This window comes from Cygnus olor, chromosome 2 (assembly GCF_009769625.2).
Source record: "Cygnus olor isolate bCygOlo1 chromosome 2, bCygOlo1.pri.v2, whole genome shotgun sequence".
NCBI classification, from domain to species: Eukaryota; Metazoa; Chordata; class Aves; order Anseriformes; family Anatidae; genus Cygnus; species Cygnus olor.
This window is the reverse complement of record NC_049170.1, coordinates 59,049,842-59,075,572: the sequence shown is the minus strand read 5'-3', so window position 1 is coordinate 59,075,572 and position 25,731 is coordinate 59,049,842. Positions and strand designations below refer to the sequence as shown.

The 25,731-nt window shown below is 40.7% G+C and overlaps 1 protein-coding gene across 14 annotated transcripts in view; it reads left to right on the top strand.

Annotated features, from left to right (window-relative positions):
- HECW1 (HECT, C2 and WW domain containing E3 ubiquitin protein ligase 1) overlaps positions 1 to 15,640 on the top strand; it is a 266,693-nt gene extending 251,053 nt beyond the window's left edge. For all 14 annotated transcript variants that reach the window (XM_040548239.1, XM_040548244.1, XM_040548245.1 and 11 more), the window contains 4 exons: positions 1,549 to 1,695; positions 5,337 to 5,451; positions 6,690 to 6,888; positions 15,165 to 15,640. In XM_040548239.1, coding sequence (XP_040404173.1) covers positions 1,549 to 1,695; positions 5,337 to 5,451; positions 6,690 to 6,888; positions 15,165 to 15,276 — 573 coding nt within the window. In that variant the 3' untranslated portion in view covers positions 15,277 to 15,640. The remainder of the gene's footprint in view (positions 1 to 1,548; positions 1,696 to 5,336; positions 5,452 to 6,689; positions 6,889 to 15,164) is intronic.
- The last annotated feature ends 10,091 nt before the right edge of the window (positions 15,641 to 25,731 follow it).

Sequence of the window (25,731 nt, the reverse complement as noted above, 5' to 3'; positions counted from 1 at the left end):
AAGTGATTAAAGTTAGACAATGTTCAGTTACTGGTTTTAACTAATGTATCTTAATGCTGCACAGTCTTGAAAAGTACGGCCTGGCAGCTGGGCAAGAATCTTGCCCTCTGAATGATGCAGCTCTGCTTGTGTAATGGTGTTGTAGTGATTTACATTTGGGAATTTAACCTGAACCAGCTAAGAATTCCTTACTCATTACATCCAACCTTACTTGTTCTTGCTGTTTCCCAACAAAGCTACAGATTAGATGACTCACTGAATGTTTCCATAATTCATATTTTTTCTACATGTCCCTCAAGCAAAGTGACATAAATACTAAATATCCTCTGTGTGCTGTCTGTTGGGCTAATAAGTAGATAATAATATAAATACTACAAATAATGAATATGTATTCGTGCAGCTCATTTACTGTCTGTGCTAGACATCATTGCTATAGGAGCAGAAAACTGAAGAGGAGAGCAAAACATCCTTCCTTTTAAATCCACTAGATTGAATGCGAAAATAATTTCAAGATAAATATTATTTTCTGTCATATGCAAGAATAGTTGTGTGCTTGCTGGGTAGAATCTAGATTGATTTCTTAAATCACTTCTCAATCTCAAGACTTAGTAACCCAGGCCAACTAAATTAACCATTGAAATGCAATGAAATTCTGTGGATCTGGCTAAAAAAAATATTTACATTACATACTGATTGACATTTTCTTACCCCTGGATAGCTTATAACTCTCAGGTTTGAGTGGCTGATACAAAACTCTGAATGCCACAATGACTGTATTTGTCCTCTGTGCAGGTTACTGTACAATGTCAGGCAGTGTATTGAAAGTATTCATTTTGTGAGAATTTTCTTGGCTTTTGGCATTTCTGAGTAAACACCTTTACTACACCCACCTTAATTAGGTCCAAGGGCAACTCTTTTGCTGAAGAGAGTCTGTCATAAGTAGATACCCCTTCCAGTTGGGAAAACAGCCTGCCTGTTCCAATACTGGGATTGCTTCCATCCCATTGTTGCTGTACTACCACTTGGGTAACCTGCAGCAAGTAGAACACTGGCATGGTTATCTCCCTGTTACAGTATCCACTCTTGGGAGCAAGTGGGAGAGGAGGAGATGAAAAGATTGGCCAGAATGGCACATTGCTCATGGCTTACGGATGGTGCTCTCAGAATCAATCTTTGCTGGTACAGTATAGAGTAACCTACATGTCAGTCCAGCTTCGGCTGGGAATAAGGCTAGGGCTAGGGCTGAGGGAGGAACAGAGATCAGAAAGCTGTATGTAGCCTCTTGAAATTTCCCACTTTGCTGGATACATGTGTAGTAAACCAAAGGTTTTGAATCACTCTCTGCTGGTTCTGCAGGAAAGGTTGTGAGGTGGAGGTGGGTGCCCCTCATTATCCCTTTTCTTTCTACTACAAATGGACAAGAGACCAGGAGGACAGAACTAGAAATATGTCTTTTTTATTTTTCACTTATGTTTTCAAAGTACCCTTAAATTTGAAACACAATGTGATCCATACATTGTTACCCCACTATTCATCTTTGTTCTCTAGGTGACAGAGAGAGAGTTGAAATCTGGAGGGGCAAATACAGCAGTGACAGAAAAGAACAAAAAAGAGTACATCGAGAGAATGGTTAAGTGGCGAGTGGAACGAGGAGTGGTTCAGCAAACAGAGGCCCTGGTCCGTGGCTTCTACGAAGTAAGTAACAATGACCACAGTCTTCCACTCTTCATCTGAATGAGATGACCCCGTGGTTAAAATATGCTTCATCAGTACCCTAGGAAATAGTGAAAGACACAAATGGCAAGGAATTGAAATGCCTGAATCTGTAGCAGCCAGGAATCTTGGAGATAGCATGTTTAGCATTAAGGGAGATAGGAAAGAAGCACGTATTCTGAATACAATAAAGCATCGTGATGAATAGTTAAGAAAGATCACTGCTCTCTATTCAGGTAGTAAGCGGTGTGGTGATGTGCAAACTTGGTTGTACCTGGCTGTGAAACAAAAGGCAAGTGTGAAGAACTGTACACTTGAGTGAGGAGCTGGTGTGACATACTACATCTTTATGGACTTGTTGCAGTAAATTTACTCCTGGGATTCAGTCAGCCACATATCTTGCTAGTATTCTCGGATGGTGCTCCATTGTTGTCCCTGGATTTTGCTAACTTATCTCTGCTGAAGATCTGGAGCTGAGAACATCCTTGTGGCAGAGCTGCTACAAGGACTGTCCAAGACTGGATGAAAACCCGCGGCTTTGCTAACCCATCCATGTAGTCACCTATTCATGCCCCTTACTAATCACATTGAACCATCCATCTTGCCCTGGCAGCTATATTATGTGAGTAGAATCTGAGGGATATCTCACGGAGAGAAATAAACTGAAAGACTAGGAACCCTGGAAAACAGAACAGCAGGTATTGAACACCCAGAACAGTACCGATAAGTGGTTGCTCTGAGCAGTCATGGGAGTGGTAGCCAGTGAGGATGGCTTTGTAGCTGCACAGACTTTGTTAGCCCTGTCCTGTGGAAAGGGATTGGCAAAGTGACTGCGTACAGTTTACAGTCCAGATGTTTCACTAGCTTTTTCTCCCTGTGAATACTTCACAGTATTCACAGTGTACACAGTAGCTTTTGGTTTAACCTAATGAAGAAGATGAACCTCTGCTGCATCTTCAGTGGATGAAGACCTAAGGCCACTGTACACAACTGTAAACAAATGCAAATGCCAAACAAATTGTCCAGATTACTAATCTAGTAATTTGACCATCAAAATCACTCGTCGGAATCAGTGGTAACAATGAAGAATTTTCTGCACAAACTATGTACTGCTACTTGCATAGAATCATAGAATCAGAGAATATCCCGAGTTGGAAGGGACCCATAAGGATCATCAAGTCCAACTCCTGGCACCGCACAGGTCTGCCCAAAAGTTTAGACCATGTCACTAAGTGCACAGTCCAATCTCTTCTTAAATTCAGACAGGCTTGGTGCAGTGACTACTTCACTGGGGAGCCTGTTCCAGTGTGCGACCACCCTCTCGGTGAAGAACCTCTTCCTGATGTCTAGCCTAAACTTCCCCTGCCTCAGCTTAACACCATTCCCATGGGTCCTATCACTGGTGATAACGGAGAATAGGTCACCTGCCTCTCCACTCCCCCTCGCGAGGAAGTTGTAGACTGCGATGAGGTCCCCCCTCAGCCTCCTCTTCTCCAGGCTGAACAGGCCCAGTGACCTCAGCCGCTCCTCATACGTCTTCCCCTCTAGGCCCTTCACCATCTTCATCGCCCTCCTCTGGACACTCTCCAACAGTTTAATGTCCTTTTTGTACTGTGGTGCCCAGAACTGCACACAGTACTCAAGGTGAGGCCGCACCAGCGCAGAGTAGAGTGGGACAATCCCTTCCCTCGACCGACTAGCGATGCCGTGCTTGATGCATCCCAGGATACGGTTGGCCCTCCTGGCTGCCAGGGCACACTGCTGGCTCATATTCAACTTGCTGTCAACCACAACCCCCAGATCCCTCTCTGCAGGGCTGCTCTCCAGCGTCTCGTGGCCCAGTCTGTACGTATAGCCAGGGTTGCCCTGTCCCAGGTGCAGGACCCGGCACTTGCTTTTGTTAAACTTCATGTGGTTGGTGATCGCCCAGCTCTCCAATCTGTCCAGATCTCTCTGCAAGGCCTTTCCACCCTCATCCGAGTCCACAACTCCTCCAAGTTTGGTGTCGTCGGCAAATTTGCTCAGAACACCTTCTAGTCCTACATCCAAATCATTTCTAAAAACATTGAAGAGGACTGGCCCTAAAATGGAGCCTTGAGGGACCCCACTAGTGACCATCCGCCAGCCAGATGTGGCCCCATTTACCACAACCCTTTGAGTCCTGCCCATCAGCCAATTGCTCACCCATCGCATGATGTTTTTGTTTAGCTGTATGCTGGACATTTTGTCCAGTAGGATCCTATGGGAAACCATGTCAAAAGCTTTGCTGAAGTCCAAAAAGATCACATCAGCTGGTTTCCCTTGATCGACTAGATGGGTGATCTTATCATAAGAGGAAATCAAATTTGTTAGGCAGGACCTACCCCTCATGAACCCATGTTGGCTGGGACCAATGACTGCATTGTCCCCCAGGTGCGCTTCAATAACTTCAAGGATCATCCTCTCTGTAATTTTACCAGGCACTGACGTGAGACTGAAAGGCCTGTAATTGCTAGGGTCTTCTTTCTTACCCTTCTTGAAAATTGGCACAACATTTGCCAGCTTCCAGTCCAATGGGACCTCACCAGATTCCCAAGATTGTTGAAAAATAATTGAGAGAGGTCCCACGATGACGTCTGCCAGCTCTTTAAGCACCCTGGGATGAATCCCACCCGGACCCATGGACTTGTATGGATCCAGGTGGAGCAGCAAATCCCGCACACGTTCAGGGTCGGTTGGGAGTTTGTCATTCCCACTGTCATGGTCCTCCAGCTCAGGGCACCCTGGGTCCTGAAGTCCATCATCAGTGTTGAAGACAGAGGCGAAGAAGGCATTAAACGTCTCTGCTTTGCCTGTGTCATTGTCTGTGAGGAGACCTTCCACATCTAGTAGCGGACCTATGTTTTCTTTGGTTCTCCTTTTTCTGTTCACATATCTAAAAAAACCTTTTTTTATTGTCTCCCACAGACAGGCCAGCTTCAACTCTAGTTGGGCTTTGGCCACACAAATTTTCTCCCTACAAACACGAACAGCATCCCTATATTTCTTCCTTGTCGCCTGACCCTCCTTCCAGCAGCCGTACACTTTCTTTTTTCACCTTAGCTCCAGTAGAAGATCCCTGGTCAGCCAGGCCGGCCTTCTGCCCTGCTTGCCTGACTTCTGATATTTTGGAATCGCCTGATCTTGAGCTTTTAGGAGGCAGTGCTTAAAGATGGACCAGCACTGATGGACACCAATGCCTTCAAAAGCAATTTCCCAGGGGACCTTGCTGACTAATTCCCTGAGCAGCCTCAAGTCTGCTTTCCCCACATCCAGGGCTGAAGTTTTTGGTGGCAGTTTTCCTTCTGTCACCATAAATTCTAAACTCAACCACTTCATGGTCACTATGACCGAGACGGCCGCCAATTGCATTCTCTCATTCAGATCAAATTGTATGTGTTGTCATTGTTTGCAGATGAAAACATCAGCAGACTCACTGAAGGAGAGCAGAGATTTGTCAGCAGAGGAGTGGAAGTTACCTGTCAGCATGCAGACTTCAACGGCCAGCACTGAAAGAGCTGGCCATCAGAGCCCTAGGTTTACGAGGCATTGCATCTGCTTTATTTCCAGTCTGAAACTGTGCTTACAAGTGCTTTTTGTTCCAGGTTGTAGACTCCAGGCTTGTCTCTGTTTTTGATGCCAGAGAACTGGAGCTGGTTATAGCTGGCACTGCAGAAATAGATCTCAATGACTGGCGTAACAACACAGAATATCGTGGAGGTAAAGTGCCTGCTGATGCTTACTAATATTTTGAATGTATTCAGTCTAAAACATGGAAGACGGTCCATTTTTTTCCTTCTGCCCCTCCTGAGGGAAATGGCCTGTTCCGTTTAGATTTTTTTTTTGTGAAGAATAACTCATGAGAAAAAAATAAGTAAGACCTCAGATCTGAATTGACAGATGTAATAATACTGAAATCGCTTCTGCAACTTCTGTCCAGATTTTACCCACTCTCGCTTCCTACTGATTTAAAAGGAGTTTTGACTATTAGGGACTGAAAAGGATTTGCAGCGTTAGGTCTAAAAGTTATTTACTCAGATGACTGTGAATGAACTCCTGGCCTCCTTGTGAAGTAATATCACAAGTCCTCTTGGCTTCAGTAGGGAAGGAGGCTCAAGAATTGAATTCCACTATTCCCAATTACACTTCAACAAAATACAGGTCTTGCTTAACCATTCCCTCAACCTATCTATGTCAAGTTGGATTTTTTCCCTTATCCTCTAATACTTGACCTGTTTTTGCTGAGCATGATTTACCCAGGCTGTCTTGGATGATGGATAAATGTGAAATCCATGAGTTCTGCATTACAGAAGGAAAGCCCCTGAGGTTTATGTATCCTTCCCTGAAATACAAGGCTTAGGTCTTTGCTGCTGACTGCCCAGCCTTTGTGTTACCTTGAAATACTCAGCTAACCACAAGTACAGCTGGTCCTCCAAGTTATTCTCCTCCTCCTTTTTTCAGTTTACCTATTGAAACAGATTAAGCCTGGGTTTGTGCTGGCTTTCACTAGCACAAACCAAGGCACAGAGCCCCTCAGGTGGGAGGTTTGCCAGGGAAGAGCTTGCAGCCCCAAACTCCTCTCCATATGTTGGACACTGTTGCAATCCAGAAGAGAATGCATTTGGGAACCAGAAATTGTCAAGCTGTTAGGACTCAAACTGTGTGGCATATCACAACTGGTCTTTTATACCTCGTGCAGGTAGCCCCAGTTCTTGCCAAGGGATTTGTAAGAAGCCGTTGTACATATTTCAATTTTTGGATTTCAAATGAGTTAGTCATATTATAGTATCCAGAGCCAGGACAAGGTGGGGGCTATGACCTACCACTCATCAAGAAAAAAATATATTGTTAGGTCAGGATCTTTTCAGTAGATCTACTGCCCCATGCTTGTGAGAACATATTTCATTGTTACACTAAAGGGTGTGAATTTAATTTCTCTCTCTTGCTTCTTGGTTTAGGTTACCATGATGGACACATAGTAATACGGTGGTTCTGGGCAGCAGTAGAGAGATTTAACAATGAGCAGAGACTCCGGTTGTTGCAGTTTGTCACTGGAACATCAAGTGTGCCATACGAGGGCTTTGCAGCTCTCCGAGGGAGCAATGGACTTCGTCGCTTCTGTATAGAGAAATGGGGAAAAATAACTTCCCTCCCAAGGTATGTCCTGACTAGGATACAAAACCAGAAGTTCTGTGAGAAAGATGAGCCTGTACTTAGTTATCCTTCTCTGCCAGTCAAAGGTAATGAATATGGTAAGGACATCTTAAAACAGCAAAGAAACAATTATCATGTTTTTCTGTAATTACATTCAGAGAAAAGTGTTTTTCTTTTGCTGTTTTTTCGATTTGCAGGCTCAATTTAAACTACTTTGAACCCTGGGAAAAGGTTAAGGTAAAGGTTTCCATATATCCAAACCTAGTTCTTTTTTTCTGATTCTGTATTAGATCCACACCACCAGCAGCTTGTCAGCTGATTCTGTTCCCTTTACTTCCAAAATACTAGTAAAAACACTCGTGAAGTTACAGAGCCATGAAAGTCAGAATCCACCTCTGATTTTTGGCCAGAGACCTAAGTGTAATCCCTTCATTTGCTCTGACGGTTCCACTTTTTCATCACGAGGAAGCTTAGTGGAGGGACTTCAGACTGTGTGGTGATAATACTCAATATGTTACATTGAGTTCAGCCAGCCTGAACTAGAAGCAAATGAGCCATAACGTCATACAGAGCCAACAGACTTCACGGTGCTTCTCAAAGGAGAGGTCATCTTCCTTTTTAAGTACAAAGGAACCGGGGCACCAACGGGTGGTCTTACTTACTAAGGCTACCCAAGAGAGCTGTGGCACAGCCAGCAATAATAACATTGAGCTTTGAGTTCTGCTCCAGCACTTTATCCATGACCAGCACCCATCCTTCCCCCTTGAAGTGAGTCACCTTTTCTTGAATGTCCTTACAGTTGCCTAAGACTCTACCCCATTGAAGTTACAGAACATTTTTCATCTCTGAGGTTAATTTGCTGAGTGGGCTTTTTACCAAACATTTGCCCTCCAAAGGATGCTTTCTTCCAGCACTCCAAGAGTGTCTATTCACATTTAAATTATTCTCCTGGAAATGAACTGGAAGCCAAAGGAGACCTTGAAATCCCTCAGACATGTTTTGCAGCTTACCAGCCTGCATTCAGTTTCCTTGGGTGACTCTCTGCTGGCCAGGGTTGGCTAGAATCATGGCAAGTCTTTTGCAGAAAGGCTCCAGATCATCCAGGTAAGAAGGCATTTTCAGAGAGTCCCTTGGGCTCTTATCATTTGACTTCAGCTGCAGTCCAAAGGAGGCTAACTACTTTCACGGCACGCAACAAAAATCTGTTCTCACAGACTTGCAGATATATTCAGGCAGTCAATTAACTGTGGTCTGATCCAGTTTTCTAGTCACTTGCCATCCATATTTTCTACCCAGAATCATACTGTAAGGATGGACTTGAGAAGACCTCCAGAGTTCTCTGGAGAGAACTCCGAATCTGCTCATTGTCTGAAGTCCAAACCTTCCCATGTTTATGCAGTGGGGACATGCGGGAGCCAGACCAAAGGCACCGCATCAGCAGACATTCTGAGATAATATCTTAGATGGACTCCCTCTAAAGTCAGGAAAAGGGGAGGAAGTGTTTTTAAGGCACGATTCATCTCACCTTAACACAGGCTTTTAAGATAGCTCAACTGAATCACACCTGGTACGTTCTGATTTATTTCCATTGAACATAAAGACTCTGCAGAGACTATAGAGAGACCTAGAGCCTACAGGAAAGCTAGGTGTAGGCAATGAGATTTAAAAACAGATGGAAACATGTAAGGTCAGTGAGATGACTCATGCCCTCTGAGCTTCAGCCAGCAATGTGGAAAGAGAGCCTAAGAGCTGCAGTTTGCTGTGCATAGGCCTGATCTTCCTTTTGCAGCATAGATATATAGTCTGGTTCTGTGTAACGGTTTTGGAGCTGACCAAAAGCATTCCTGCCTGTAGGCAGGCAGCAACTGGAGCTCACAGATTGCACAGCATTTCGGCAGAACACTCTCTGCACTTCCCATAATGGGAAGGGGCAAGCGGGGAGGGTGGACCTTGGCACGTGCACAGAAAATGCCCTGGGCTGACCCATCAAGTTCTGAAAAGGTAATTGGCCTCTTTCTGCTCTGCTTAACTTTTTTTGGGAACCTAGGCGTTACTTATGACCCAGATTCAGTTAGCCTCGAGATATTCACATTAACAGCTTTGTGTTTGTCTGCTGATCGCTGAACTTGTTGCTCTCTCTGAAAAAGGCCTCTTTTCCAGGTGAAAGTTGTTAGCACCTTTTAGAAGTCTCAGAGCCTTGCGTTCATTTTAGCCAGGGGAAAGAGAAACAACACATGCTCACGGGAATAAACACAGCTTGATCGCTGTGAATTACTACCTGTATTTTTACAAAGTTATGGGGTGCTGCCAAGTATACACAGTGTTAAGAAATACATAAAACACACAGAGTAAACCTGGAGGCTTTCTAAATCCTTAGTTAGGCAACTAAACAAATGTTATTTTAAACTTTTTTTAAATGCCTGATTATGGTTTGCTCATGTTTATTTAGATTTACTTACATATTTACTTAGACTTAGAGGCTAAAAAAAGTCATATGTCATATCCTGTAGGCCTTTGTCCCCTGTGATATAATATGAGCGTAACGTTAGCTGTTTAAAATAACCCACAACAAATTCCCTTCTACCTCTAACAATTCCTACAATTTTACAGAAGGAGTTACGTTGTTCCACATTTTCAATGTCCTAGAAAAAAGAACAGCTCTCTCGTGTGTCTTAGCAATCATCAGATTTAGTCATACATGTGAGCAGATACAGATTGCACCTCTTAATTGCTGGCCTTAGTTCTTAGGCCCTGCCCCCATAAATGCAGTGCTGTGAGGGGTGTTAGAGAAGCTTGCATAAAGCTGATGCGTTTGGCTTTCCTGCCATCCAGGTAGATGGTGGGTCCCTGGGGACAGGTTATTCCGGCCCTTGGGTTTTCAGGTGTCTTACAAAGTACTGAGATAACTTTTAACTGCATAAGAAGAGTCCAGGACTCCTCCCGTATCCTCTCACTCCTGCTCCAGATGGCTGAAGTAGTTAGGCAACTCTGCCTTACATCTTGTTCTTGCACTTTGGCAATGGAGCATGCAACTGCCATTTGCTTATAGTGGGCAAAGATGTGGTAATACCTAAGACAGCCATTACTGTTGCACTAGCAGCAGAGACGTGGCACGCCCAGAAGGTGTAAATCACAGAAATGCAATACTTTTCAAAGAATAACCACTAATACAAAGCACCTAGAAAGCACTGTGGATAAACAAGACTTTCTTCAGGAAGGTTGAGAATCCATTAATTCTATCCTAAATTTACTGGTGCGCTTGTTCATCAGTACCAGTTCTTCTCCTACAGGAACAGGTAACAGCAGTGTAATATGCTCATTTAAGACAAATAAGCTAGGTCACACCACTAGTTTATTTATAGAGTGTGTCAGTAGCAGACACATTATTCCTATCTGTATTTACTTTGAATCCACACACATTAGAAAGACTGCCTCTGTAATCCCAGACCTCCAGATGATAGCCCTACAGCAGGCTCCAAAGAGAATGCCAGATTTACTGTTCTGTTGGTGTAAATGTGCGGTATGGTTTCTTCCAAACTGATGGAGTATATCGGGTGAAATAACACTGAACAGATAACAGGTTCAAGCCCTCATTCTTCAAGACTGGCTTTTACTCTCCCTATTTAATACGAAAAACTTTCTCCTTAAATAGGAGTTACTTTAATATAATAGGAGTTATTTAATTCTTTTACATGGCTTGGCTTTCTGCTCTCTGGTGGATTGAGTAGGGATGAATGGAGAATTCTTCCAGCTACACCCTCTTCTGAAGCAGGAAGCCTCTTCTTCCTGGGATATGTAGATATTCAACACTGAACCAGCTTTAGCAGTGGTTTTGCAAAATCTTTTCTTTGTTCCCTCCATAACCTTACTGAACAGACAGTGGCTTTCAAGTAGGAACAACATAGCTTCATCTGATATTGTGGTAGAAGAACTCCTGACCCAAAACACACCTATGCAAAGAACTAGCAGTGCTTACTACTATAGCTGTTGGAGGCAACAGCTTCCTCTTCTTAAAGTCTCAGCCTGCAAAGTGTTCAGCCTATACATGCCACTGCCCCATCTTCTGGTTGTGCTCCACACCTGGCCAAAACTCATGTGAGCTCCAAGGTTATTTCTGTTTGTGTGTTAATTAAGTAGGGACCTCAGCATGTATCCCAGTGATTTATATAATCACATTTGATGCAATGAGGCCACTTTCCCCATCAGTGCCAAGTTGCAACTACCCTTTCATCAAAAGAAATTTTCATTCAGCAGAGCAGTATGACCAGCATACTGTCTGCGGGTTATGTATGATAAAGATTACTAGTGCTAGTAAATATCTGATCTTTTGTAAGAGTTCTGTACCTCTCCATTAGATAATCAACTATTTAATCACCCCAGAATCCCATGTAGCAATTAAAAAAAGATTGTGTATGACTACGAAGAACTTTGTTCTCCTTTGTTCCTCCTTTCCCAGTGGACTGAATGTGTGTGTTTTGCTGTCTTCTATCTTCCTTATCTCCCATTCTTCTCTTTCCTCTTTTTTTTTTCTCACATACAACAGAAATATCATCTACAAGTCGACATCTCTCTGTTGAGCAGTGGTTCTCAGACAGCATGTGTGTTCCTTCTTACAGACAAAAGGAGTAACAGTTGATACCTGTGGGTCCTGAGGTTGATCAAAGAGGGGTTTGCAGGGTCATCTAAAGAAAGCAAGGTGAAAAGGGAGAAATGCCCAGTTTCTGCCTGACAGACATGGTTATGTCACTCACCATGCATGTCTTGCAGACTTCAGTTGGTAGGTTCAAGCCATAAATAAGATAGGAGGGAGTTCTGTGCACACTTACTGCCTGTGCGCTCTTGTCATTGTGTGGGTTAAAGGAAGTAACAAACGAAAAATGTAGAAAGCTTAAAAAATATACAAGTAATTTTTAGAGAGAATTCTTAAACAGAAAGAAATAAATAGCATAGCACTGTGAACAGTGAGATAGATTAAAGATCAGACCACCAAAACTGCTTTGAGCAATAAAGACAGACTGCCAGGAAGAACAAAATTTTTAGTGATCCATTTACTGTTTTACTTACTGGAGGATGAGGGCATATGAGGGTCAGAATCGGTTTGCATGACGATATTGCATTTTTTCTAGAGAAGCCAGAATCCTTTCCATAAAAGCTCTTACCAATCTAATTCTTATTCCAGACCTCTCACTCCATGAACACCCTCTCAAATGTCAGCAGGCTTACATGGATGGAGGCTTAATTAAAGGCAGAAAGACTTCTCTCATTGCAGCGACTGTTTCTTGCATTGCTGATGTAATGTTTTCACCCCAAGATGTGCTGCAAGCCCAGTATTAGAAAACAGCAAGTGTCCCCTGAATTATGCTTACTGTAGTCACTGCCACTGGGATCAGTTGTAGGAAGTCAACACCATTCAGGAAGAACTTGTCCCTTTGGAGGACAAGGTGCAACACTGAATATTATGGAAAATGCCCTTTCCTCTTCATTGCCGCTGTAGTATCACACAGCATGTGATATAATGGAGTAGAGACTGACCTTCAGTCCTGTTTGGAAAATAAAGGTTTCAGCTTTCAGTTGCAAGAGGCAAAGGCTATGTACAGTAATGCTGAGGAGAGAAGGAACAGTGAAGGAGAAGTGGTCCTGATCAGCCCTCTCTTTTATTTGAGCTAAGGCAGAATATGTTGTTCAGCTAAGCAAGTAGACACCATCTCTTGCCTCTGCAGCAAAGAACCAGTTAGGCCCATCGCAGAGTACATTCCAGATAATTTTGCACATAATTATCTTGTAAGATTGAGTGGGCTTCACTGGCATCATTGGAGTTGCAGTGGATCTACATTAGTTTCATAGAAAAGAATTTGAACTCAGGTTTTGTCCTTTAGCCAGCAATATATTGTGTTTTGAACCTCAAATAGGTAAAGTGTAAACATAACCTGCATAGTACTCCTGAAAATAATTTTTCTTTCTTGATTTGATTGGGGCTTTTTGGAATGAACGGATTTTTTTGTATAAAGTTGTTGAACTGGGAAATACAAGTGTATTGCTTGGGAAAATGCTTTAGTGTTTCTTCTAGACACATTAGCTTTTTCTTCCTTTCTTTGTAATAGTTTCTTTCCACAATAAATTCCTTGAGCCCTGCTATAGGAGAGCCCACTTCAATAAACCCTGTCACAGGAGAAGGAATGGATTTTTTTTCTGAGTTTGACTAGGTCAATGACTAAAAGTCAACAGCTTTCTTAAATGATATGAAATGAGATGGATCAGTCGAGATGAATGCCTACAAGAAAGTAAACATCAGAGTCAGTGGCTGTGGATACATCTGCAGCACATAGTAAGATGCATGACAACAACGCCTGAGATGGTTTGGTCTCGTTCAGCTAAGTACCACGTACCACGCAGAGACATCACTTTAGGCTTAGGGAATGGCACAGTCTGCCATCCCGAGCAATCGTGACTCTACTGCTTCTAGTTCTGGAGCCAGGCAGCTGAGCACCTCAAGGCCAACACTCTGAATGGCGCTCTCCTACCTACGGTAAACATGTCCTGAATGGACTGCAAGAATCCTTTGGCTAATTAACTCCCAGTGGTTGATACATATTGGCAATGAATTGTAGAAACAACTTACGCTGCCAAAGATTGCTGAGATAAATAAACAGTGCAGGGGTACTCATGGATAATACACATGATCTACCACGTTTAATTTCAAGGACTATATTAAATAATGGCTTTATTAATGTTCATTTTTCACTAGCTCTCGTGTGTTCCCAGCTCATTTGTACAAATTCTGTGTTTATTGTACACTCTCTCTGGGAACAACCAGCTAACAAATCTTCATTCAGGAGGGAAAAAGATGGTAAAAGCTCTCCTAATTGAAATTGTGTGATGCGGTGAAGATTGCGTGCCTCTGGCTATTTCAGTTGCCTGATTGTTTTTAATGATTCACCATCAGTGCCTGATAAAACTCTCCCTCTGAATCTGCAAGTCTCAAGCCAGCCCATCTACCAGCATCATGTTTTTCCCACTTTGTGGGTGGCCTAAGAGATGACTAGCAGGGTTTCAAATAGTTTCTCCAGTATAGCTTTTTTGCTTCACTGTTGAAGAAATGACATCGTACCAAGGTATGAGATAGAAAAGCTAGAAGTAAAACAACTTCACTGCTTCTAAAAATACTAGGGATCAGAAGCTTAGACGTTATTAGACGCCGAGGCTACGTTTGCATATGCAGGGTTTTGTGAATTCAAATTTATCAGAGGGAGCAAGAGGGAACAGAATGATTTCTAGCATCATGTAAAACTCAAGGCAGACTGAAAAAAATGCAGCAATTTTAATGAAAGTGTGCCCTTCCTGTTTGATGAATGAGCTCTACATTTTTCTGTCAGTGGAAATGGATGAACTGTTGGGGCAGGAACAGTTTCTTTGCCTCACATTTGTATAGCACCTCACACAGTGAGGTGCAGCCTGCATCTGGGTCTAGTTGCTGCTACCAGCAAAGCTGCAACAAGGTGGAGGCATGCATGGAGCCCATTCCACAGCTTCTTTTGAAGGTGCTGCCAACTGGGGGTAAATATAACGACTGAACTGGGAGAAGAGAGGGTCATCATGTTGGCAGCTTGCTCTGCACAAAATATTTTGCTTTTGCCTTGGCTACTGCAAATAAATAACATTTAAAGGCCAGGCTTACAGCAGATGGCCAACAGCTGACTTAGAGGAACATTTTTTAGCAACCTTTCTTCTTCAGTTAGCTGAATGGTCTTTTACCAGTCAGCCCTGCCTCATTATAAGCACATTCTGAACCCAGTCTGTCAGTATCATTCATCATATTATGCCTGTCGACTAGCGCAAAACTTACTAGCTGCTCATGTTGGATGTACAGCTGAGTTGCACTTTTTGGGGGCAGTGGGGGGAAATTCAAGGCAATCAAAATTATGGTAGTTTTCTCACTGTCAGGGCCTAATCCCAGCTTCTCAGTGACCTCCAGCATTTTCCTCCGTGAAGATCCCTGCAGATCACTGCAACATCTAATGCAGGGGTAGCAGAGAATGATGTTATGTTGATACTGAGCTTGTATCTTCTTTTTGAAATATCCATGTGTATGTGCACATGTTTTTCAGTACCTCAGACTTTTGGGGAATTAAAGAGTTTTACTTTAATGTTAGAACTTCTTTGATCTCTCTTGAGTGAACATGAATGTCTTGAATCTCAGTAGGAACTTATTTTCTTAATTCTTGTTTCCTCAAGTATTTATTTAGATTAAACTTAACATGTAGCATATTTTCCTTTTCCAGGGCGCACACGTGTTTCAACCGTTTGGATCTTCCACCTTACCCCTCATATTCTATGCTGTATGAAAAGCTGTTGACAGCTGTTGAAGAAACTAGCACCTTTGGACTTGAATGAGGGGGTTCAGGCACTTCTTGTGTTTCTCTGGCTGTTGATGTCATCTTTCCAACATCATTTGATCTTGGTTTCCCATGTTTTTATTTTTGAAAACAAAACAAAAAAAATCAAGATTGACAAAAGCTGTGCATGAAGAACTGCCACCCTCTAAGATCTAACCTTCATGCTTTCATCCTGTTTCCAATGGACTGCTAGTCTGTATGCAATAGAAAAACAACTGTCTCAAGGTTTCTGTATATCTCTACATACCTCCATTAATAACAATGAAAATACAAATGCAAGTTACACTACACTTGACCAAATGTTAATAAATGTTTACTTCCACCTACGTTGATTAAAAAATAAAAAAAAAACTCATCAAGCATTCCAAGCCTTTATATGCCCACATCTACTAAATCAATCCACAGCCCATCTTACTTCTTAACAGTTGAATCCAGTACAAGGAACTGGTCAAATACATCTTCATCCATCCTTGTTTTCCCTGTACATATTGTCCATCTGAGAGACACCTATGAACAAAACTGAATTTTTATATACGAACCCATGATCCACATCAGTTGCATCAGCTGGAACTGGCCCAGATACATGGTGCAGATAAGACCTTCAAAAACTAAAAAAAATAAAATAAAAAAAAACTGTAATGCAATGCAAAGCATAACAGCGATTGTTACGATTGTTCCTTGCCAGTACTGGAGAGAACTTGCACTTCAGAGATATTGGGAGGGGCATCTCTATTGTTATGTTTACCACACAAGAAGCACAAGGTTGTGCACTCTAAAGAAGGATCTCTTATTATGTAGCATAAAGACAAGGCTCCCTTACCTTAGTATTGTATATGACAAGGCAAAAGGGAAATAAGAAGAATGTTCTAATCTTATGAATACCCATGGATTCTGTTTACCAGATCTTTGTTTTCTGATGTTTAAAATGCTCCTTTCCAAATGAGAAGTCTAGACAATCCCGTCCTCTGTGTCAGAAGCCATTTATTTTCTGTCAGACTGGGCTAATCTATGGTTGCTGGTGGCGGTTTTTGGTTATGTCATTTTTCTTTTCTTGTTCAGTGCAAATCTCCATAACCTCAAGAGTGGCTGAAGACAGAAGGTTTTAGTCTAGGGTCTATGGAATGAGAAGCTGCAGTGAATGGGGGTGCTTGTCAGGGATGAAGGGGACTGTAACTCTCATACTGTGAAAAATTTGTTGTACTTCCTCCTAGAGTAAGCCCAGAGGCCCTCCAGCCCTGTTAGGTACCACTAAACTTAAGATGGATCTCGTATCACTTCAGGCAGAACCCTCTTCAATTTGATATACTTTGCATTCTAACTCTGAAACCAGGGAACGAAAGGAAAACAGCAGTAGGCTTGTCTTTGGATGGTGTTTGCTGTGGTTATTACAGTCAGCCTCACTGCTCTGATTGTGTTCTACTTATTAATATTTGCTGCCCTTGTTTTCCAAGATGAATCTCAGATTGAAAGTGTTTGTCTTAACTGGGAAAATGAAGTAAGAAGTATCTTTACTTCTGATGCCAAACACATTAAAGGATCCGTGAAATAGGAAGTGAGAGACATGTAAAGGGTGAGTGAAGGTAAGTGAGAAGGTAACATCATAATGTCTAGCAGCTCACATGAAATACCACACCTCCTTGGGGGTTGTTACTGTTGTGTGTTAGCTGTGATTCAGAAAACTGTAAATCAGGAGATCAGTTCAATGTCTGACACGTCTTATCCCAGAAGTTTTAGCTCCAGAGGAAAGAACTGGACCCCGCTTTCCCACTTTTTCTTTCTTTCTTTCTTTATTATTATTATTTTTAATGGTGGCTATACAGAAACTCATTGCACTTAAAAAACTTCATTCTGCATTTTAGATCATTCTCCTGCTTTGATTCTTAGTTCAGTAGCTATCTGAAAGTGATGAACCCAAAAATATGTTTCTAAGCAGAAACAGTAGCTTTTATTAATGATATATAGAATATCTGGGATATCTAAACTGGCCCATTCATTCTATTTCTGTAACATTTCAGCCACTTTTATAGCAATTAATTGTATGGCTTTTACTGATGACCTATTTTATAGTATGTGTTATTATTCATACTGAGTACTCATATTACAGTTGTGTACAGAGGCCTTGACTACAGGCCAGCTTCATTATACCAGACACCAAAAAAGATGCTTGTCATTTCCACAAACTAGCTCTCGGGCATCTATTCTACATGTCCAGCCAGCCCCATTGCACAGTAGACAAAAATCTTAACTTTTTTTCTGAGAACATCTTTCATGTTCACATGAACTACATCAGTGTGAGTCAAACCATGAGAGACCGAACCAAATCTTCTAGCGTGCGTAATTTCTGCCTCTTCACCACCAGGCCCCCAAATCCAGTGACTCGTGTATGGTTCCTGTTTTATTCCTGGTAATGTTAATGTTACAAAGTTATCTGCACTATGTCAAGTGTTGGATGTCTTCCAACCCTAGAAGAACAGAAAGAGAAGTATCCAAGTGGTTGGTCCCTGTTTGGCCAAAGAAAACAGTGTATCAAGAGCTGTCTCATTAACGCAGTTAAAAGCAGTAAAAAAAAAAATAAAAATAAAAATAAAAAAATAAAAAATAAAAATAAAAAAATCCAATCTTTACAATGCTGTGTAGTTAAATTTTTAAAGTATTTAAAAACTCTATTTTGTTAAGAAAAAGTGAAACTATTTTTTGTAGCTTAATAAAAGATATTTGTATTTCAGAGACAGCATCAAAACCCACTGACTGAAAGAACGAAGGCTTTCTCCTGAAATTCTTCTTCATGACATGCTCTGGCACTCACCACAGACCGAGAGCTAGATGGGGTGGCATGCACCACCACATCTGGCAAATGCCATTTCGAGCATCTTGTCCATTCCTGCTGTAGGAAACATACAGCATAGCCAGCTACTTCCCATCAAAATCCTTGGTCCAAAGCTTTCTTTCAAGCACACAAGCTAGGAGTAATTTTAAGAGGTTCTTTTTGTAGGTGTCTGATGATATCAAAGTAACAAGATCATGCAGATGCCCTTGCAGGTTATTTTGGATCTAACACCAGGAATAGAGGAAGACAGTCAGTTATTTCATAAAGAGTAAGAAAATACCATGCTACTCTCTGCCTTTCTTGTGTTGTACCATCCCAGTTCTATCCCTCTCTTCCCAAACTCCCTGTCCCAGTAAGTTTTCAAGCACTGACATCACTTCCAGGATATCCGGCTCGCCACCTCACAGTGCATTCTTCCATCCATTGTACTCATACCGGGGGCTGAATCCGGTCCCAGTCTGGAATGAAGGGGAAGCTGTGCACGCTTGTGGCACTGTAATGTTGGAGTAAGTGAGAGAGAGAATGATGCTAACAGGTGCCGGGAGGAACCCGCCTCCTTTGCCCTGTTATTTAACCTGCCCATTATGTAATTAATTGACTTTGTTGTTATTACTGCATTTGCAAGGCATATAGCCTTCCTTGTTCACCTTTCAATTCAAACATTGTTACTCGTATTTGTGCTCTCTCCAGGTCTGTATTTTCATTCGTAAAACGTGGACTGTTAATGACAGAATTTCTGTTTTCATTGTTTTCTCACAGGAAAGACTTTAATATTTTCCATAGGGCAGACTTACAGTGAAATACATGAGCAATGAGCATTCAAAACAATCTGTTCATCTTCTTCACCTCCATTACATTTACACACGGTATTGGCTAGATAAAGATATGACACCAACATCAGTGGATTTTAAAAGGGAATAGGCAATCTGACAGCTTTCTTGAATCGTAGTCTTTGATAGGAGCAGTTAATATTGGTAATTTGTATGTTTGTTTTCAGAGGGCTGTTATTTTTCTCAAAGTGATTGTTGTGATGGTATTAAAGGTAAAAGGAACAAAAGGAATATTGCTGTTGATGAAATCCTGATGCTACATGAGCATTAAGCTGAAGATAAGAGAATGAAAATGGGTATTTTAAGGTCTTCCACCTTGAAGTAGTCACACTGACTGTTCAAGCACATGCACTATGCAGGATTTGATCCAGTACAAACACAACCATACCTTCCTGTTGACTGCATCATGTCTAAACCTTACAAATGTCACTTCAGCCTGCAGTGCATTACATGAGCACTCGGTTTCGATCATGTGGCTGTGCGTATTCAGAACTTGACTTTTATTTTCTAGGAAGATGCGTGGCTATGACAAGGCAAGAATTAAGTGATCCAAACTACATCTAACAGAGAAATCAGGAGTTTTGTACAGGTCTGACACAGAGGACATTTTTCACCCAGTTTGCTCAAGTGCCCGTGAACTTTTCGATTAACTGTAGCTAAGGTTTGAGTTTGTATTCTAGTCTGAGGGACAACCAAGTGGAGGAAGTTGGTTTTGTGTTTTGTTGTCCTAGTTTCACTGTAATGGGGAGTTGACATACCTCTAGCTCAAAACAGTAGGATACTGAATTTGGAAATCAATCAAGAAATAAACTAAAATACCTACGCACAGTGAAGGAGCTAAACTCATCCTTCGCTATTAATCTTGTGATAGTCTGTTGAATTCCAGAAGTATGAATTTGACTGGAGATATGTTTAATTTCTGTTGAGATAATAATTATTTGCCCTGTCTCCACAGTAGTATTAGTAGGGCTTCCCAGTCAAGATTGAACACTTTCAGTCAAATGCAGACCAACAGATCTTTCTACAATAAATGCGGTGCTTTTTTATTATAATACTTGCTGTACCTCAGTGTTTGTTATTTAAAAAAAAAACAACTGTCTGCAATATACTAAATCTGGGATAGGTTTTCCAGTTATCACAAGGTCCAACAGATTGGTTTGTTACTTTCTCTCTAGTGAGTCATGTAGTTCCTTTGTTCTAGTAGCAAAACAGATGCCTGTAGATGGTAGATACTAGGTGTAGTAAATATTGTACCATTAGCCAAATTCCCTGCAGCTTCCAATTTCTCTAACAGAAATGTCTGTTTTGTTTTTGTTAAAGACTACATCAAGTCAATGGCAGGAATGGTCCTCATTATTGGACTGATTTTGCTTATATTGACAGAAAAATGTCACATGATATTCAGGCTGTGCTTTCTATTCAACCATATCACTATACAGGAATGTCAATAAAATCACTTTGTTATGGCACTGTGTGGAATGTCTATTGCAAATAATTTCTTTTGTAGAGGATGCATTTCACTAGAGTGGGGGGAAACTGGTACTGGTTGAAGTCCACTGACTTAAGGAGTTGCTCTTCCTCTGCCAGGGCAGGATCTTATCCTTTCCAACCACTGCATTTAGACCTTTCCATTGCTTTTGTTCAATTTCCTGGGGTACATGTCTAAAACTTGAGGTTCTCCACGTAAGTGTGCATAACCAAAGCCCCTGCGCTCTCCTAGACTACCATAAGACCAGCTCTGCCTTGAAAGCACATGAGCTTATTCCTCGTTATAGAAAACATCTGGGCAAACAGGGACAAAGAGATACATACCTCACTTCCAGAGCCTAATTACTGCATTACAGGTATGAAATGCAAGTGCAAAGATGATTTCCTAATAGCATATGCTAGGTCTGCATTAAGTGTTGACAGCAAGTAAGTACCAGATGCTCTGGCATTCTTAGGATGTCACACCCATCTCTTTACTGCTCGTCACTGTAATATCTCAGGCATGTTTCATTAGCACATTCCAGGACAGATTAGCACACCTCAGATATACAGTCAGCAGACACCTTGCTGACCATACCTGTTTTCTTACATAAATGGCGCCTCTTGAGGGATAGTGGTAGAAAAAGAACCGCAGGAAAGCAGTTCAAATATGAGCAACTGTTTTATCAATATCAAATATGAGCAACTGTTTTACAAGGAAAAAATAAACACCAGCAGAAAACACTCCAATGAAAATGGTAAGCATATCTTATTGAAAACAGCCCTTATTGAAGACCCACTTGTCTGTGTATTCTTGCAGGCGTGTGAAGAGGAAACAGGGGGAGAGGAGAGGGCACTTACGATATGAAGCTACATTTCTCTCAATTTTTCACAAATAAAGGAAGGAAAAAGCAACATTTACTAAAAAGCAGTGGCATGAGCCACTACTGATCATTAGGGTACTCCAGAGGTGTCGGTTTCTTCAACAGTTGTCCACTTAAGTGGCTGGAACTATGTCTCTTACGAGAACCCATTTTATGATATATGTTACTGAATTTTTGTTAAATGACACTGTTGAGTCCACCTGAAGCCTCCATACGTACAGCAGATGCCCTTCTGGCATGGCAACAAAACTCCGTAAACCTATAGGATGTTACAAATCAATAATAGTCCATTCCCACTGTTTGGTACCAAAATCATAGTTTTTTTTGCTAAAGTAGACAATAAATCAGCTTGTAGCCTGACATTCATTCTTGTATAAGAGGACAGATTGGACAATAGCTGTCATTTCTGGAGAACAATGGAGAACAAAGCCACAAAGGATCCGCTGCATCTCCTCTAATCATAAATCCTTCTTGAGCTGCAAAACTACGCTCTGTCTTAATTTAATTTAAATGTTTTAATTTCTGTTAAATCTGTTTTAATTTAATTCTGGTAACCTTCAAAACTGATTCTGCCTGAAAATACCTTTCATGGGGATATCAACATGAAGTGTGTGGTTTTGTTTGTTTAGTTCCTCTCCTCTTGGAATTAAGCACTGGAGGAAAAAAAAAAAAAAAAAAAAAAGAAAAAAAAAACTTTATTCTGTCTGAAACAGAAGCCCCAACTCTTATTTATATTAGGCTTTGGTGCAAAGCAGATTTATCCTGCCATAAGTCTACTGTAGATGAAGCTCCTCCCCACAGAGCCACCCTAGCTCTTCTAGCCCGAATAGAACAGAGAGCACCAGGGAACACAAAACCCACACCTAAAGATGTTTTTCCAGAATTGCTGCCTGAATGTAGGATTCCATATAATAAATTTCCATCATATAAGAAAAAAGTGGAGCTGAATGCGTAAGTTTTCTCTGTCAGTGATAAACAAGAGTAATACTAAGGTGACTCGTGTATTCTTCTGTGAAAAGTAATATACTGCAGGGACATACTTTTAACTTCAAAAATTTTCAGTATGAAAATAAAAGACTGCTTGGGTTATTTTCTTTTCCAGTTACAAAATCAATCAGTTGTAATGGAAAATGGTGTAAATACTCTAGTGTGATGCTGAAAAATCTATTCAGTCAGTTTCAACAGACAGTAGTTTAAGAACTATTGTTATGTGAGATTTCCTAACGCTGCTTTTCCAGAATCAAAATAGCATGCAAAAATAAATTGCTCATGCTCATATTTTTCTGTTTGCAGCATTTAATATGCTTCAGCCTGTAGAAAAAGCAGTATATGAGTACATGTAGCTATATGCCTCATGGAGCCATCATATTTAGATAACAGCTTTTCAGGAATGCGGCTGGGGCAGCACTGGAATCTGCTTAGGATCTTCGTTACAAGCTGTGATCTGACTTCAGTACCTCCTAGGTATTTCTCAGTATTGAATCTTCACGGTGAATTTTTAAGAATTACTGGAATTAGTAATACAGATTACTGTATAAGATTATACTCTCAGTTTGTGAGGATAATATGTTTACTGACAGCTTTGGCATAATTGGCAATTGAATATAAAGATCCCTGCATTTGGCCTGTAAGTTAACAGCTTTAGTGATTCAAGCATTAATTAATAGAACTGGGACCTTAGAATTTAACCCCTAGTACCACGGAACGCAAAGCAGACAACATGGCTTTCAAACATCATAACTGTGCTTTAAATATATATTTTAGTTCTCCTAATGTACAAACTGAAAGAGTTTATCTTTATGCTCTGGACATAGATATAAAATAAGTAGTGTTGCATCCTGGATTTTGTGAAATATGAAGCCTACCTTATTTGTGAAAGACAAATTAGTCTCTGGGACTGACTTGGCACTGCAGAGAAGCAGTGAAAGTGAGCTGAGGAGCACCCAATATGTTGAGGGACCAGTATGATGTGTTTTCCAACTGGTAAATGAATGTTATTATAACTTATATAAAACTCATATTCAAATGGAAATTTCTGCAAAATATGAACCTGTGAAAGTATTTGGAAAGGTTATTCTAAGATCGTCCTAGTGCAAGGTTATTCATCTCTCCTGGAAAATGAGGAAATCAAATACTAGGAGCAAAAATAAGACTTATTATTGCCGCATGAGGCTTAGTTTATATTAAATCTTTCACAAATGTAAAAATAATTCTACAAAGCTGGCAATAATAATGCATAGTGCTGCCACTTAGTGGAGCTGTTCTTTCTATCCTTAAATTGGAAAACTGGAAATTAGTAACACTTTTTTTTTGTTGTAGCTTGTAAGAAACTTCAGTCTGTACAGAAGTCTAGCATAGGACTGGTTTTCAGTGGTGCTGGCTACTCAGAGCTCTTGTTTAAGTGCCTTTACATGATGACAGAAAGAATTTGAGAAATACGGGAGTGAAGCAACTCAAGTGATAAATATGTATTCTTCCAGCTGCCTCACAGCAAAACAATCACATCAAGAAATAAGGTGCGTGCAAAATAAATGGCTTCATACAGATGTTAGGCAGCCTGAAGAAATGCCAGCTACAGAAGATCATGTTTTTCTGCGACTACATGAGTTGAAAGGATGAATATAGCACCTGAAAAAAAAATCTTAAGTTCTGTGTGCTGAGTTATGGATGTGTAGATTCCATGTTTCTGTTGTAAAGGTACCATGATGATGATCATCATCATTTAGGATGATCACGTACAAGTTGCCTGAATGCATTCATTATGTAGGAAACAGTCCTAGCTAGGAAACAGTAAGCTAGAGTTAGATGATATAACTGAGTGTATCTTATGTACCTATACAACACGTCTTCAGAGTGGAATTGAAATCACTCTTTCAAGTGCATGCCAACATAAATTGAAAAGGGCATTCTTTTAAACAAAGTACTAGTTGTGGTGTCTTTCACCTTACCTCCTGCTTCTTAACTCGCAGGCCAAACATAGCTCATGAGAACGAACTCCTTGGATGCTACTGGCAGAAAAGAAAAAGTATATAGAAATAGTAAACAGCTAATGTTACCTGCACACACAGAAATCAATGTCATGCCATCTAAGTGCACTTGAGCATACAACAGCTAATATTTCAGTGATTGAACCCAAATATCCAAACAAGAAAAAAGGACCACATATATTTTTTCTGTAGGTAACATATGAGAGTAACCAGCCTAAAAATGACTGTTTGCTTATCTGTGAATAAATCAAGCATTGTTCATACACACATACATTTCTCCCTGTATGGATAGCAGACATGAGCTTACGCTGCAGTATTTAAGACTAAGATGAGCACTGTTTTAATAAACAGGTTAAACTACCATGAGTCCTGAAGGCTATGTTTAGTCTTTCTACAATGAAAACTATGATTCCATATATCAGCTCCATAATATTCTGCTACGGCTGAGCAAATCAAAGTCTCTTCTAAGGCTTGTGCATAGTAAAGTGGGAGAAAACGTTATTTTGGTCAGCTTTCAAGGTAGTAAAATGTAATTATTCTTTCTGCCACTGTCTTCCTATTCTCTGGGTAATTCTGTTTAAGAGTGCTACAGATCCATCTTTCTGTTACATTAAGACACTGAACTTCTGATGCCATTGGTATTTTCTATCCTATGGAAGAAAAGTAGATACATTTACACACTGTATGGAATTAAAGTTCTTCCAGATAAGAAGAAACAATGTATTCAAAATCCTTCATAATTTAGATACAAATATATCTTAAATTTATCTGAATAAAATAACCATGTGTGGAAAAAATATAAGCATATGTGTTGCATACAGAACCAATTGGTAGAATTTTAAAGGCATTTAGGCATCTAAAACATATGATTTATTTCAAAATTTGTCTGGAGAACCTTAAATATCCCAAAATATTTTGAGGATGGTCTGTTCATGTTCCTGCATCAGTAATTGCACTCCTTTCCATGAATTTTCTTTGAAGTTTCTTTTCTTTTCCTTTCTTTTTTTTTTTCCTTAGGAAAATGTGACTGTGAAAGTAAGTAAAGAAGTAGAAAAGATCACAAGAATTAAGTATCTGAAACCTTCCTTTAGTATCAACATACTTTTAAGATAAAAACCTTTTTTCAGGAAACATTTTTTCCATAGTAAATGCCTCTGATATGTACCTTCAGATATAACAATTTCTTAACCACTGTTTAATCTGAGTTTTATTGTTCAGTGGTAACAGTCTGGCTCTGCTACTACCTTAACTACATTCTGAGTGGAAAGCACATCAGTACCGTAAGTCTTGAACTCTCCATTATTCTACATACAGCTTCTGGAATTTATTCCTAAACTATTTAATTCTGCAAATCTGATTTGGCATTAAGTGAATTAGGGAATTTCAGAGAAATGCCTTGTCAGCAGTTGTACTCCCATCTGAATCATCACCAATCGATGACTGGGGTTTGGCCTGAAT